Here is a 13,364-nt window from a genome sequence, read left to right as displayed (position 1 = left end):
GGAGTTTAGTGCTCATTTCTTTAGTTAGTTGTTCATGTGACTCTGGGTCAACAATGACTTGTTGAAATGAATTAAACTGTTGAGAAAAGAAATCAGTTGTGAAACAAGAAATCTGCCTCCCAAATGATACCTCTCATTGATTAGGTCTTGTTCTAATCTGGATTTTTTTTTTCTTTTTAATAATATAGGCCCATGCCCTAGAAAGTGATGTCAAGAATGATCTCCTAGAACTTGCCTGCATGTGTAAGACTGTGGTTTGCTGCCGAGTCACCCCACTCCAGAAAGCCCAAGTAGTAGAGCTGGTGAAGAACTATAGGAATGCTGTCACTTTGGCCATAGGTGATGGAGCCAATGATGTCAGCATGATCAAAAGTAAGAGGATATTCACTCAATAGGGTCTGCTGTAGACCTGGAGTTCTCGGGTTCAGCATTTGGCAAGATGTAATGGAGATTACATTGTAATTTTAATTTTACCACTGGTTCCAAAATGAATACTTTTGGATCAATACATTCGGCATCATTAGCATTCATAGAAAAACCTTCGTCTTTAATTAAATCATCTGTGTATTTTTAGACTAGAAAAGGATATTGATCACCTTATACTGTAGCTAGCTATGGTGTAAGGAATGAACAATGGATCCTCAGTCCCGACATTTGGGGTTTAGTCCCAGCTTTGCCACTTACAAATCATAAAAACTTAAGCAAATCTATTGTATCACTAAAGTGATACAATAGATAAATTACTCAGGCTAGTTTTCTCTTTTGGAAAACTAGGATAAATACCTAACTCGTGGTGTTTCATAAGATAATATATGCGAAAAATTATAAATGCTATAGCTATAAGATTTCTGTAGATAAATAATGACTTAAAAGTGATTTACGGAATGAAAGCATTCCTCTCTTCCTTTGTAGGTGCTCACATTGGCGTTGGCATCAGCGGCCAGGAAGGACTGCAGGCAGTCTTAGCCAGTGACTATTCATTTGCACAATTTAGATACCTCCAAAGGCTTCTCCTTGTTCATGGAAGGTGGTCCTATTTCCGAATGTGCAAATTCTTATGCTATTTCTTCTATAAGAATTTTGCATTCACACTTGTGCATTTCTGGTTTGGTTTCTTCTGTGGTTTCTCAGCCCAGGTTGGTAAAAAAGTGCTTTTCTTTCTTTTATTAGATCCCCCTGAATTGCAGATGACTATTCTTCATAGCTCCTTATTAATAAATAGCATTTTTATATGTCTCATACAGATCACACTATGACAGTTATGTAACTTATAGTTGACTTGAGCTTGAAACACAAAAAGGACATACATATAGCTGGAATTTTATTTATTTTTATTTATATATAGGTAACCAATGAATCTCCATCCTGTGTGTTTTTAAATTTTTATTGAAATATTTTGGTATGATGACAGATAAGCTTGGTGTGGAGCTTTCATTAGAATAGAAGCCTAAGAAACACTAACAAGAAATGTTGATGTAGCTCAGGGAAGATGGTCACTCACCCAACACACTGACTGCATATGTACTGAGAGTAAATATGTTTTAAATTAGGGAGAAATAATTGATACCCTGACATCAAAGCTGTTTTGACAGCATTTCAACAGATAAAAATTGATAAAATAGATAATGGTGATACAATAGATAATGTTGGTAACAAGGAAGAAAAGTTAGCAATTCCTAAGTTAGGATTCTATTTTTCTATCTACTCATATGCATTTTAAGAGATAGTTATTTCACCCCATATCTTGGATACCAGGAAAGTTTTGACCCTGGGTATCAACTGTGAAACATCAGGCCAGTAGCATCTGAATATACTTATGAGTAAAAAAAAAAAAAAAGAGAGAGAGAGAGAGAAAGAGAAAATGACATTGTAACCATAACTCTCAGAGATTTCTTCAACTGTTCTTCCTTCCTCTTGGATTTAATCATTGGTTTCAATGATATGCATAAAGCTATTTTTTTCAGTCATTTTATTCCAGAACAATGGAGTATGGATTACATTGTAACATTTTCTGTTATTTTAAATGTGCCAAGGGAGATTAGTGAATCATTTTTGTAATGAATATAGATTTTGTGTGTTTTTCCCTTTATCTGAGAGGTTGAGGTTTCTTTTTTTTATGGGTTTCCTTTTTTTTATTTAAATTCCGTTAATTAACATATAGCGTATTAGTTTCAGAGGTAGAGTTCAGTGATTCATCAGTTGCATACAACACCCAGTGCTCATTCCATCACGTGCCCTCCTTTGTGCTGATCCCCCAGCACGTCCCCCCACCGCCCTCCAGCAGCCCTCAGTTTCTTTCCTATGCTTGGGAGTCTCTTATGGTTTGTCTCCCTCTCTGATCTCCTTGTTCTGTTCTTCCCAGGTTTTTTTTTTTTTTTTTTACACTAACCAGAATAATACTGTGTGTATTGTTTTTTGATGTGCTTGTTGGAGATGATCTCAGCCTAGCACACTCCTTTTATCCATTCTATATTCCACAGAGATAGTGTCACTGTTTGGGTTGCTTCATTTTGCTGTTATAATTATACCCACTTTTGTGCACAAACTTGGGCACAGGGGCTGGAATTTGAGGGGAAGAGTATCAGTTGAGCCCTCTGCAATCTGAGGTGAAGGCATGTTGACTTGGCATTGAGCAGGTAGCAGGCCGTGCAAGCTGACTCGGGCAGGAGGGTGGCTGGACTATGAATTTGGGACCCACAGGCCGATGGCATCATGTGTGACAGGGATGTGGCTGGTTTTGCTTTTAACTTCTGTTTTTCTGGGAAACTTGATCTCTCCTTCTAGTCTAAACGAAAGCCTTGCTGGATAGAGTAGTTTTGGCTGTAGATATTTTCCTTTTAGCAGTTGGAATTGATCATGCCACTCTCTTCTGGCCTGCAGAGTTTCTGCTGGAAAACCCACTAATAGCCTTATGGGATTTGCCTTGTATGTCACTGCTTTCTTTTCTCTTGCTGCTTTTAAAATTCTCTCTTTATCACTACTTTGGGCCGTCTTATTTACTTTGTGTCTTGGTGCAGACCTCTTTGGGTTGGTTTTGTTGGGGGCTCTCTGTGCCTCCTGGATCTGGATTTCTTTCTCCTTCCCCAAATTCAGGAAGTTTTCAGCTATTATTTCTTCAGACAAATCTTCTGCCCCCTTTCCTCATTCTTCTCCTTCTGGGATCCCTATCATGAGACTGTTATGCTTAACAGTGTTGCTGAGTTCCCTGGGTCTATTCTCATTTTGCATATTTTTTTCCCCTCTCATCTGCTCAACTTGATTACTTTCCATTACTCTGTACTCCGGGTGGCTGATCTGTTCTTCTACTTCCTCTTGTTTACTGTTTATTCCAGGTCTATTTTTATTTCCATTTAGTGAGTCCAATAGCTGCTCTAACTGGTTCTTTTTTATTCCAGGTCTATTTTTATTTCCATTTAGTGAGTCCAATAGCTGCTCTAACTGGTTCTTTTTTATGCCTCCTATCTCTTGGTGGAGGATCTCATGGAGGTCCTGCACTCCTTTCTCAATTCTAGTGAGTATCTTTATGAGCATTACTTTAAATTGTCTATCAGACATATTACTTATCTCCATTTTGCTTAGGTCTCCTGCTCTGATTTTGTTCCACTCTTTCATTTGGGACATATTCCTCTGTCTCCTCATTCTGTCTATTGCTGTGTCTGTTTCTCTGTGTTAGGAAAGTCAGCTATGTCTCCCGCACTTGAAAGTAGTGGCTTTATGAAGAAGAGGTCCTGCAACACAGTGTCTCCTGTTGCCCAGAACCTGGTGCTTCAGGGGGTGTCTCTTATGTGTGTTGCTACAGGGGTGTCCTACCATTGTGGCTGGGATGTGTTTGCCTTCAGTCCGGCGTGTGATGGCTCCCTGCCTGTTGTGGGCAGAGTCTGGTGCTGTGGTGTTATTGGTCCAGTCTGGGGTTGCCTTGGGCTTGAGTTGAGTCAGACCAGGCGTTTGGCAGAGATGAATTAGTACCAAACTGCAGGGCACTTTCCCTGTGTTGTCGCCTGAGGAGCTTTTGTTGGGTGGGGCCTGCAGTCAGACCAGCTGCCTGCCCCCAGCCCACTGCTGGGGTCACAGAATGGTGTGTGTGGTTATCTTGCCCTCCCCCCTGGAGCAGGACTCACTCTGGAGTGGTGCTGACCCTCGTCTGGGCTGCATGCACACTGCCAGGCTTGTGGCACTCCTTTGATGGGACCTTGCCAAGAGCGATCGGAGGGGGTGGATCTGCTTCGCTGTGGCCTCTTGTCTATGCTGGGCTGCAGAGAATCTGTTCTGCCAGTTTTCGGGCCGCTTTCTGGGCTATTTGTGCCGACGTGGGTGCTCTCTCGGTGGCCACGTGGCAAGAGGTAAGCCCAGGCTCATCGTACTCCACCATCTTCCCAGCTGATGTTGAGATTTCTTAATATGAGGCATGCCTATATCCATTCCTAATGTTCTCTTTTAAGGATAACATGCCCCAGAACTAAAAGCAGACTATGTTGATATTTTTGTTCCCATATTTTGTGATCTCCAGACATTGAAGTAAAGCAAAAGTCTTGATTTTAGTTTCTCAGAAAGAAGTATTCTTAGCACTACTTCAGAGAAGGCTGAGGTGGGACTTGCCTGCTCATAATCTCACCTTGTCCAATATAAACAAATGTGAGAATGTGGCCTGTGCCTTCCTAGGCTGGAGACTTTTCCTCCACATAAAAATGAAGCAAGGCTATTCACTAAGTAGTCCTTCCAAGAGCCGCAGTTTTCATAGTGCAAAGGTTTGGAGCTTTTGAAAATTATGAAGGGATGCCTATACTCTCATTTAGATCTCTTAGGACATGGAAGAGTGGTCAATGATTTGTATTTACAGACACATAGAGCTTGGATAGCAGGTTTACTGCCTAAGTTTTCTTTGTTAAACTGTGAAGTTGTAGACTAATATTCAGTGACTTCTAACCTCTATATTTAGGTGATTTTCTGCTCTGCTTTCAAGATCCGATAAAACTGGTCAGAGTCAGATGTTAAGCAACTAGCTTTCCAATCCTCTCACCAGTATTTACCTTTTAAGAGAGAACAGCATGGGAGAACAATGATTATTCCAAAGACATGAGTACCTGATGCTTAAATCTAGTTGTAAGACATGCCACCAGTCTATGATTAGGTTTTTTAAATGTTTGGTTCAACTTAGCTTCGTTCCTCCCTTCCTTCCTCCCTCCTTCCCCTTACTTATTACACTGAAATCTCTAGTTTGTTGCACCATCTTTAGTAGACTACTGTCAGTCCTGACTGGCCCTCTGTGTTTCCTGTGCTGGTGAGTTGGGATGGACTAGTGACTCCCAAGCTTTAATGTGAATGGGAGTCACCTGGAGGGCTTTTAAAGCCCAGATCCTTGGGCCCACCTGAGTTTCTGATTCAGTAAGTCTGAGATAGAGCCCAAGAATTTGCATTTCTAACAAGTTCACTTGGAGATGCTGATGTTGCAAGTGGGGGACCATACTTTGAGAACCACAGGGTTGGCCAATATAGAAGAAAATCCAATGTTTCCTTGAACCCGGAGTCCAGAATGAACTCCAGTCTGCTTTTTGTTTAGTCCATGCTAGACTCTGTTCATCTTTCCTGAGGCAGAGGGGGCAGTTAAGCAAACAGCTTATTCCCCAAAATAGAATTTTTCCAGAGGGCTTAGAATCTCTTTACGCATCCTACCAAAGCCATCACCCCTGAGGCTAATACGTGCACTAATACAGGGTCAAGAGGAAAAGGGGTGTCTGTTTCAGGGTAGAGGATTGCTTTTTCCAATTTGCCTAGTCTATTTTATCTAGCTTAACCATAAGCTCCTTGAGGAAAGGAAGCATACCTGAATCATCGTCCATAATCTTGAATGACATCTGGCATATAGAAGCATCTGGTCATTTCATGTTGTTGACTGTTCCTAGAACCCTTTCTTGTGCTTGAGGCAGATGTAGCAAGGAGAGTCATTCATGTATGTCTACAGTCACTTCTGCAGGTTGTCGTTTACTGAACCTACACCCGGGGCTGTCTCTGCAGGCTCTACATCTGGTCTGTGTAAATGTGTACAGCCTGACCAGCACTGTGGGAAAGGGGCTTGTGCCGTTAAATCTCAGTGTGATTATGGCATTGATTTCAGAATGCAGAGTGATGTTTTTTGTATGTGTTATATTGTTTTAATATGGTAGTTAATTGGACCACAAATGATGTACTTCTTAATTGTTCATATATTGCTTCATTATAGGAAAAATAGAGTGGATTTCCAGCCCAACTCACCAGCACAGGAAAGAACACAGAGGGCCATTCAGGACTAACAGTGGTCAGGTTTCCAGTCTTATTTTGTTTTACCTGAGTCTTGGTTGATTTAAATAGGGCAGGGCAAATCCTCTTTAGGCAGAAGAGCAATCACCACATAAAACCAATTGAGCTATTGAGGAGGAGTCCAGGACTGTTATCCTTTTTGCCCTAATTTTTATGATGATTTGATCAAATTGGGATCCAGGCTTATACTTACTGAACAGGATCCCTTCTTGGTCCCACTATTTAAGATTTTCATTCACTGGATGAATATTTATTAAGCCCATGTTATGTGTCAGACTATGGTGCCTGCTGGGGCTTGGCATGGTAAAGGATGTCTAAGGGATGCATTCTTTTTTTAAAATTTTTTATTGTTATGTTAATCACCGTATATTACATAATTTGTTTTGGTGTAGTGTTCCATGATTCATTGTTTGTGCGTAACACCCAGTGCTCCATGCAGAACATGCCCTCTTTAATACCCATCACCAGGCTAACCCATCCTCCCACTCCCCTCCCCTCTAGAACCCTCAGTTTGTTTCTCAGAGTCCATCGTCTCTCATGGTTCATATCCCCCCCCCCCCGATTACCCCCCCTTCATTCTTCCCCTCCTGCTATCTTCTTCTTTTTTTTTCTTAACATATATTGCATTATTTGTTTCAGAGGTACAGATCTGTGACTCAACAGTCTTGCACAATTCACAGTGCTCGCCATAGCACATACCCTCCCCAATGTCTATCACCCAGCCATCGCATCCCTCCCAGCACCCCCAACTCCAGCAACCCTCAGTTTGTTTCCTGAGATTAAGAATTCCTCATATCAGTGAGGTCATATGATGCATGTCTTTCTCTGATTGACTTATTTCGCTCAGCATATCACCCTCCAGTTCCATCCACGTCATTGCAAATGGCAAGATCTCGTTCCTTTTGATGGCTGCATAATATTCCATTGTGTGTGTGTGTGTGTGTGTGTGTGTGTGTGTGTGTGTGTGTGTGTGTGTGTGTGTATACCACATCTTCTTTATTAAGGGATGCATTCTTAATGAAGTGTGATCTCACAATTTTATGAGCTATCCATTCTGTGGAGAATTTAAGGTTCTATTTCCAGACTTGTCAAAGAAGTAGATAAGCTTGTCAGGAAAAGTGGCAAGTAGTAATTTGTCATCTCCTGTTGGAGAGAAAAGGCAGTAAGTCAGTGACAATGCCCATGAAATGGCATCAATGTTATGGTGTCATCTTCTAGGTGAAACCATTATATTGTTGACACCAACAAGTAGGGATAAAACAAACTGCAATTATAGCTAACACTTATGTAGCACTTACTATGTGCCAGGCATTGTCTAAATGTTTTGCAGGTATTAGCTCAATATTTACAATAACCATATGAAGTAGGTTTTATAATTATGGTCTATAGCAGCTATTTTTAAAATACTTCTTAAAAAATTTAATTGTGGTTAAAGACACATAACATAAGGTTTAATGTCCTAACCATTTTTAAGTGTACAATTCAGTGGTGTTAAGTACAGTCACATTGTTGTGCAATGGATCTCCAGAACTTTTTCATCTTGTAAAACTGACACTCTGTACCCATTGAAAAACAACTCCCCATTTTTCCCTTCCTCCAGCCACTGGAAAGCACTATTCTACTTTCTCTTTCTATGAATTTGACTGGAAAATTTGAAATGATCCATGTTCTGGTTCACTAATTCATTCTCCTGCTTGGTTGAGTCTGTTATTGATGCCCTCTATTAAATTCTTTAGGTGACTCTGTATTCTTCAGGCCAGGATTTCTGTTTGTTTTGATGATTTCTATTTCTTTGTTGAAATTCTCATTTTGTTCATACATTGTTTTCCTAATTTCATTTAATTGTGTGTTCTTATAGTTCATTGACCTTCTTTAAGAGGATTACTCTGAATTTTTTTGTTAGACCATAGATCTCCATTTCTTTATATTCAATTATTGCTGCTTTATTCATTTCCTTTGGTAGTGTTATTTTATCTGATTCTTCATGACCCTTGATTCTTTGAGTTGGTATCTGCACATTTGAGTAAGTGGTGTCTACTTCCAGGCTTAACAGGTTTGCTTCCGCAGAGAAAGACAGCTCAGCTCCATTGGAGTACTGGGTGGGTCGGGTGGCAACATCTGTGGGCAGGCAGGGCTTCCAACAGGGTCTCTAGTTAGGCAAAGCCATTGCTTGTGCTCTGAGGTCAGAGGGACTGAACCTGGGTGGGTTCTGTGATTGGGCAGGGCTATGGACAAGGATCTGCAATTGCTCATGGTTGAATAAGGTCTCAGGCTGTGCTCCCTGACCAGATGGTGCTACTGGCTAGACTTTGTGTTCATGCAGGGTCATAGTCAGGGCTTTGGGATTGGGTGGGGCCTCAGCCTATACACTGTGATCAGGCAGGACTATAACATATGCCCCTAAAGTTGGGCTGGGTCACTGTCTGGGCTCCCTCATCAAGTAGGACTGCAGACTATATTCCATGATTGGGTGGGGTTGCTGGCTGGGCTCCCTGGCAGGATTGGGCTGCAGGCCATGTTTCACAATTGGCAGTTCTGTAGGCTGAACTCTGCTGCAGGTTGGGGCTGTAGGCTGGGTTTCCTGGATGGGTGGTACCATAGACTGGGCTTTGAGGCTGCCCAGGGGCCCTGTTTGGGGCCCCTGGTTTTGTGGGGCCAGAGGCTATACTTTAACTGTAAGGCAGGGCTGCTGGTTTGGGTTCCAGCATAACAGGACTGTAGGATGGGCTCTGTGGCTACCTGGGGTCTCTGGTTGGGTGGGGTTGGAGGCTGTACTCAGCAGTTGGATAGAGCTGTGAATTTTCTTCCCTGCCTAGGTAGGATCATAGAATGGGCTCCATGGTAAATACAGCTCTTTGGCTGGGTACCCAAATCAGGCAGAACTGCCAACCAAGCTCCCCAACCAGACATAACCACTGACTTGGCTCTGCAGATTGGCAGAACCCCCAGTAAGGATCTCTGCTCCAGTGCTGCTGCAAGTTGGAGTGAGGTCCATTAAGATCTGAGTACTGGTTGCTGTATGCCTCTCCTCCTATCTCCATCTCCATCTGATCCTCAATGGTTGAGCCCTGCAGATTCCCCCAGTGATCCCCATGAGATAAGACCTGAGTAGGGCTCCTGGGAAGTATCCTGCAGTGCTGGAAGAGCTGGATGTCTACCTTGGTTGGGTTCTCGTTTTCTCACTGGAGAAACTGCAGGCCCAAGGGGCCACCTTGGTGAGCCACTATCCTGGCCTTGAGGCGGGGGATATGGTCAGAGTGGAGCTACTCCTCTTGCCCTTCTAGTGTGGTCCTTCTCAGTCTCTGTGCTTTAGCTTCAGGTCCTGGTTCTGGGATTTTCACAGTGGTGTCCAGTCTGTAGGTAGTTGCTTGTTGGTACTCTTGTGAAGCAGACTGAAGCTGCGGATGACCTGCATTGCCATCTTGATGACATCACTCCTGAAGTCACTTTTTTTTTTTTTCAGAGAGCATTTCTGTGGCTTCTGCCAGTTTTCTGGGGATACTCCCTAACTGAGACCTCTTTCTCTGTTCCAGGATTTTTTTTGACTTTGAATTGCAAACTCTGGTGAATACCATTTATGGTTCAAATTTTCAGGAGAAATTTTTTGTCTCTTCCTTTGAGCTAGTGCCATGGTTCACATAGGTGGTCCCTCTGAGCATGAAGATTTGTTCTTCCTTTACTTTTACACTAAGGATTCAGCCCTTTGCTGCCTTAGTTTTATGAGAATGTTAGATTCCCCATGTGATCTAATCTTGGCAACAATAATGATGTCAGAATAAATAGTGTGTTAGAGTCAATGAGATTTGGTATTATTACCCAAACTCATTTGGCATGGAACCCCACTTTTCCAAGCAACATGCATAATGTCCTTAGAACAGATGCCATACAGAATCCACTTTGGGAAATTCTGTCTACAGCAACAGTTGCAAAATCTGACATCACCCTGCTTCCAGTGTTTTGGAAGCAGGAAGATGTAGGAAGGACAAAATGATGCTAAAAATACTATCCCCGTAGGAATAAGCTATTTATATGTTTCTCCCTTTCAAAAATTTCTGTTTTTTAAATTAACTCTAGTCCAGGGGACAAAATAGCCTTTTTTCGTATGCTAAAGTGGGGAGTTTACATTTAAACTTCTGTAGTCTTCTCCAATACCCTCAGTTTTTTCCTGATTATAAAAATAATTATGTATGAATATGTATCACCTTTTATATATTGGAGACCATACTCTTTGTATCTTTCTTGTTTCAAAAAAAACTTACTACATTTTGAGAAACACCTCTGGTTTTACATTCTTTAAAAAATGTTATTTTTCTTAATGATATTCTGAAATATGGATTTATTATAAATCATTTCACTCTTCTGATTGTATGAACATTTAAGTTGTTGATATTTTAAGTTGATTAATCCATTCCTTGCCCATATCTGTGAGTCACACAACATTGTTAAATTGCTAATAGGAATACTTGTTTACCAACTTGGGAAGAGAAAACAGAAATGAATAGGTCAAGTAGGTCAAGTGTCCTACCCACTTGGAACTTATTTTCTCATTTAGGAAGTGAAGAAACGGATAAATAGTTCCAATGGAAGACTGTAATGGAGGTTAACATGAGAACATGGGAAAAGGAGAAATGTGTGAGGATCTGGGATGACTTCAGGGGCTCAATAAATCTCGAGGGAGCCTATGGATATTTTCAAAATTGAGTGGAAGTCTGAAGGTGTGAACTCTCCCTACCCTGCAGGGATTTAGGGGCTGACTTGTGTAAGGGTGTGAGACTGCAGAGGAGCAGGAAGAAAACCCTCCCCTCCTACCTGAACTCTTTCCAAATGACCTAAAGGTTAGCTGAATTTGAAATCTCATTTTAATTTCTACAATTCCATTTAAAACCAGCTCATTCAGAACCATATGATCCTCTCAACTGATGCAGAAAAAGCATTTGACAAAATACAACATCCGTTCCTGATTAAAACTCTTCAGAGTATAGGGATAGAGAGAACATTCCTCAATATCATAAAAATCATCTATGAAAAGCCCACAGCAAATATCATTATCAATGGGGAAAAGCTGAGACCTTTTCCCTTAAGGTCAGGAACATGACAGGGATGACCACTCTCATCACTATTGTTCAACATAGTGCTAGAAGTCCTAGCATCAGCAATCAGACAACAAAAAGAAATAAAAGGCATCCAAATTGGCAAAGAAGAAGTCAAACTCTTTCTTCACAGATGACATGATATCTTTATGTGGAAAACCCAAAAGACTCCACCCCCAAATTAGTAGAACTCATACAGCAATTCAGCAATGTGGCAGGATACAAAATCAATGCCCAGAAATCAGTTCCTTTTCTATTCACTAACAATGTAACTGTAGAAAGAGAAATTAAGGAATCAATTCCATGTACAATAGCAACAAAAACCATAAGATACCTAGGAATAAACCTAACCAAAGAGGTAAAGGATCTATACTCTAGAAACTACAGAACACTTATGAAAGAAATTGAGGAAGACACAAAAAGGTGGAAAAACATTCCATGCTCATGGATTGGAAGAATAAACATTGTTAAAATGTCTATGCTGCCCAGAGCAATCTACACTTTCAGTGCCATCCCTATTAAAATACCATTGGCATTTTTCAAGGAGCTGGAACAAACAGTCCTAAAATTTGTGTGGAATCAGAAAAGACCCTGAATCGCCAAGGGAATGTTGAAAAAGAAGAACAAAGCTGGGGCATCATGTTGCCTGACTTCAAGCTATATTACAAAGCTGTGATCACCAAGACAGCATGATATTGGCTCAAAAACAGACACATAGACCAATGGAACAGAATAGAGACTCCAGAAATGTACCCTCAACTCTATGGTCAACTAATCTTTGACAAATCAGGAAAAAATATGCAATGGAAAAAAGTCTCTTCAATAAGTGGTGCTGGGAAAATTGGACAGCTACATATAGAAGAATGAAACTGGACCGTTTTCTTACACCATACACAACGATAAACTCAAAATGGATGAAAAACTTCAATCCATCAAAATCCTAAAGGAGAACATAGGCAGTAACCTCTTCGACATTGGCCACAGCAACTTCTTTCAAGATACATCTCCAAAGGCTAGTGAAGCAAAATAAAAAATGAACAAGCTAAAGATCAAGATAAAGAACTTTTATCTTGATAAAAGATAAAAAGCAGAAACTTTTTATAAAAAGCTTCTGCACAGCAAAGGAAACAGTCAACAAAACTAAGAGGCAACCCATGGAATGGGAAAAGATATTTGAAAATGACATTACAGATAAAGGGCTGATATCCAAGATCTATAAAGAACTTCTCAAACTCAACACTCAAAAAAAAAAAAAAAAAAAACCCAGTCAAAAAATGGGCAGGAGACATGAAAAGACACTTATCCAAAGAAGACATACAAATGGCTGACACATGAAAAAAATGCTCAACATCACTAGCCATCAGGGAAATAAAAATCAAAACCACAGTGAGAGACCACCTTACACCATTTAGAATGGCAAAAATTAACAAAACAGGAAACAACAAATGTTGGCAAGGATGTGGAGAAAGAGGAACCCTCCTACATGGTTGGTGGGAATGCAAGCTGGTGCAGCCACTCTGGAAAACAGTATGGAGATTCCTCATGATGTTAAAAATAGAGCTACCCTACAACACAGCAATTGCACTGCTAGGTATTTACCCCAAAGACACAGAGGCACATGCACCCCAATGTTTATAGCAGCGATGTCCACAATAGCCAAACTGTGGAAGGAGCTGAGATGCCCTTCAACAGATGAATGGATAAAGGTTCATGTATACAGTGGAATATTCCTTAGCCATCAGAAAGGACGAATACCCACCATTTGCATCGGTATGGATGGAACTGGAGGGGATTATGCTAAGTGAAGTAAGTCAAGCAGAGAAAGACAACTATCATATGGTTTCACTCATGTGGAACATAAGCAATAGCACAGAGGACCATAGGGGAAGGGAGGGAAATCTGAAGGGGGAGAAATCAGAGAGGAAGACAAACCACGAGAGACTGTGGACCCTTGCAAACAAACTGAGGGTTTCAGAGGGG

At 41.0% G+C, this 13,364-nt stretch overlaps 1 protein-coding gene across 5 annotated transcripts in view; it reads left to right on the top strand.

The window, feature by feature from the left end:
• ATP8B4 (ATPase phospholipid transporting 8B4 (putative)) overlaps positions 1 to 13,364 on the top strand; it is a 301,636-nt gene that overhangs the window by 256,058 nt on the left and 32,214 nt on the right. For all 5 annotated transcript variants that reach the window (XM_028100015.2, XM_028100016.2, XM_028100011.2 and 2 more), the window contains 2 exons: positions 189 to 372; positions 913 to 1,136. In XM_028100015.2, the coding sequence (XP_027955816.1) occupies positions 189 to 372; positions 913 to 1,136 (408 nt within the window). The remainder of the gene's footprint in view (positions 1 to 188; positions 373 to 912; positions 1,137 to 13,364) is intronic.

The sequence above is a fragment of the Eumetopias jubatus genome, unplaced genomic scaffold (genome assembly GCF_037043125.1).
Source record: "Eumetopias jubatus isolate StellerSeaLion01/CBP00866 unplaced genomic scaffold, mEumJub1_p1.0 scaffold_7, whole genome shotgun sequence".
NCBI classification, from domain to species: Eukaryota; Metazoa; Chordata; class Mammalia; order Carnivora; family Otariidae; genus Eumetopias; species Eumetopias jubatus.
This window is presented reverse-complemented; position numbering and strand designations above follow the sequence as displayed.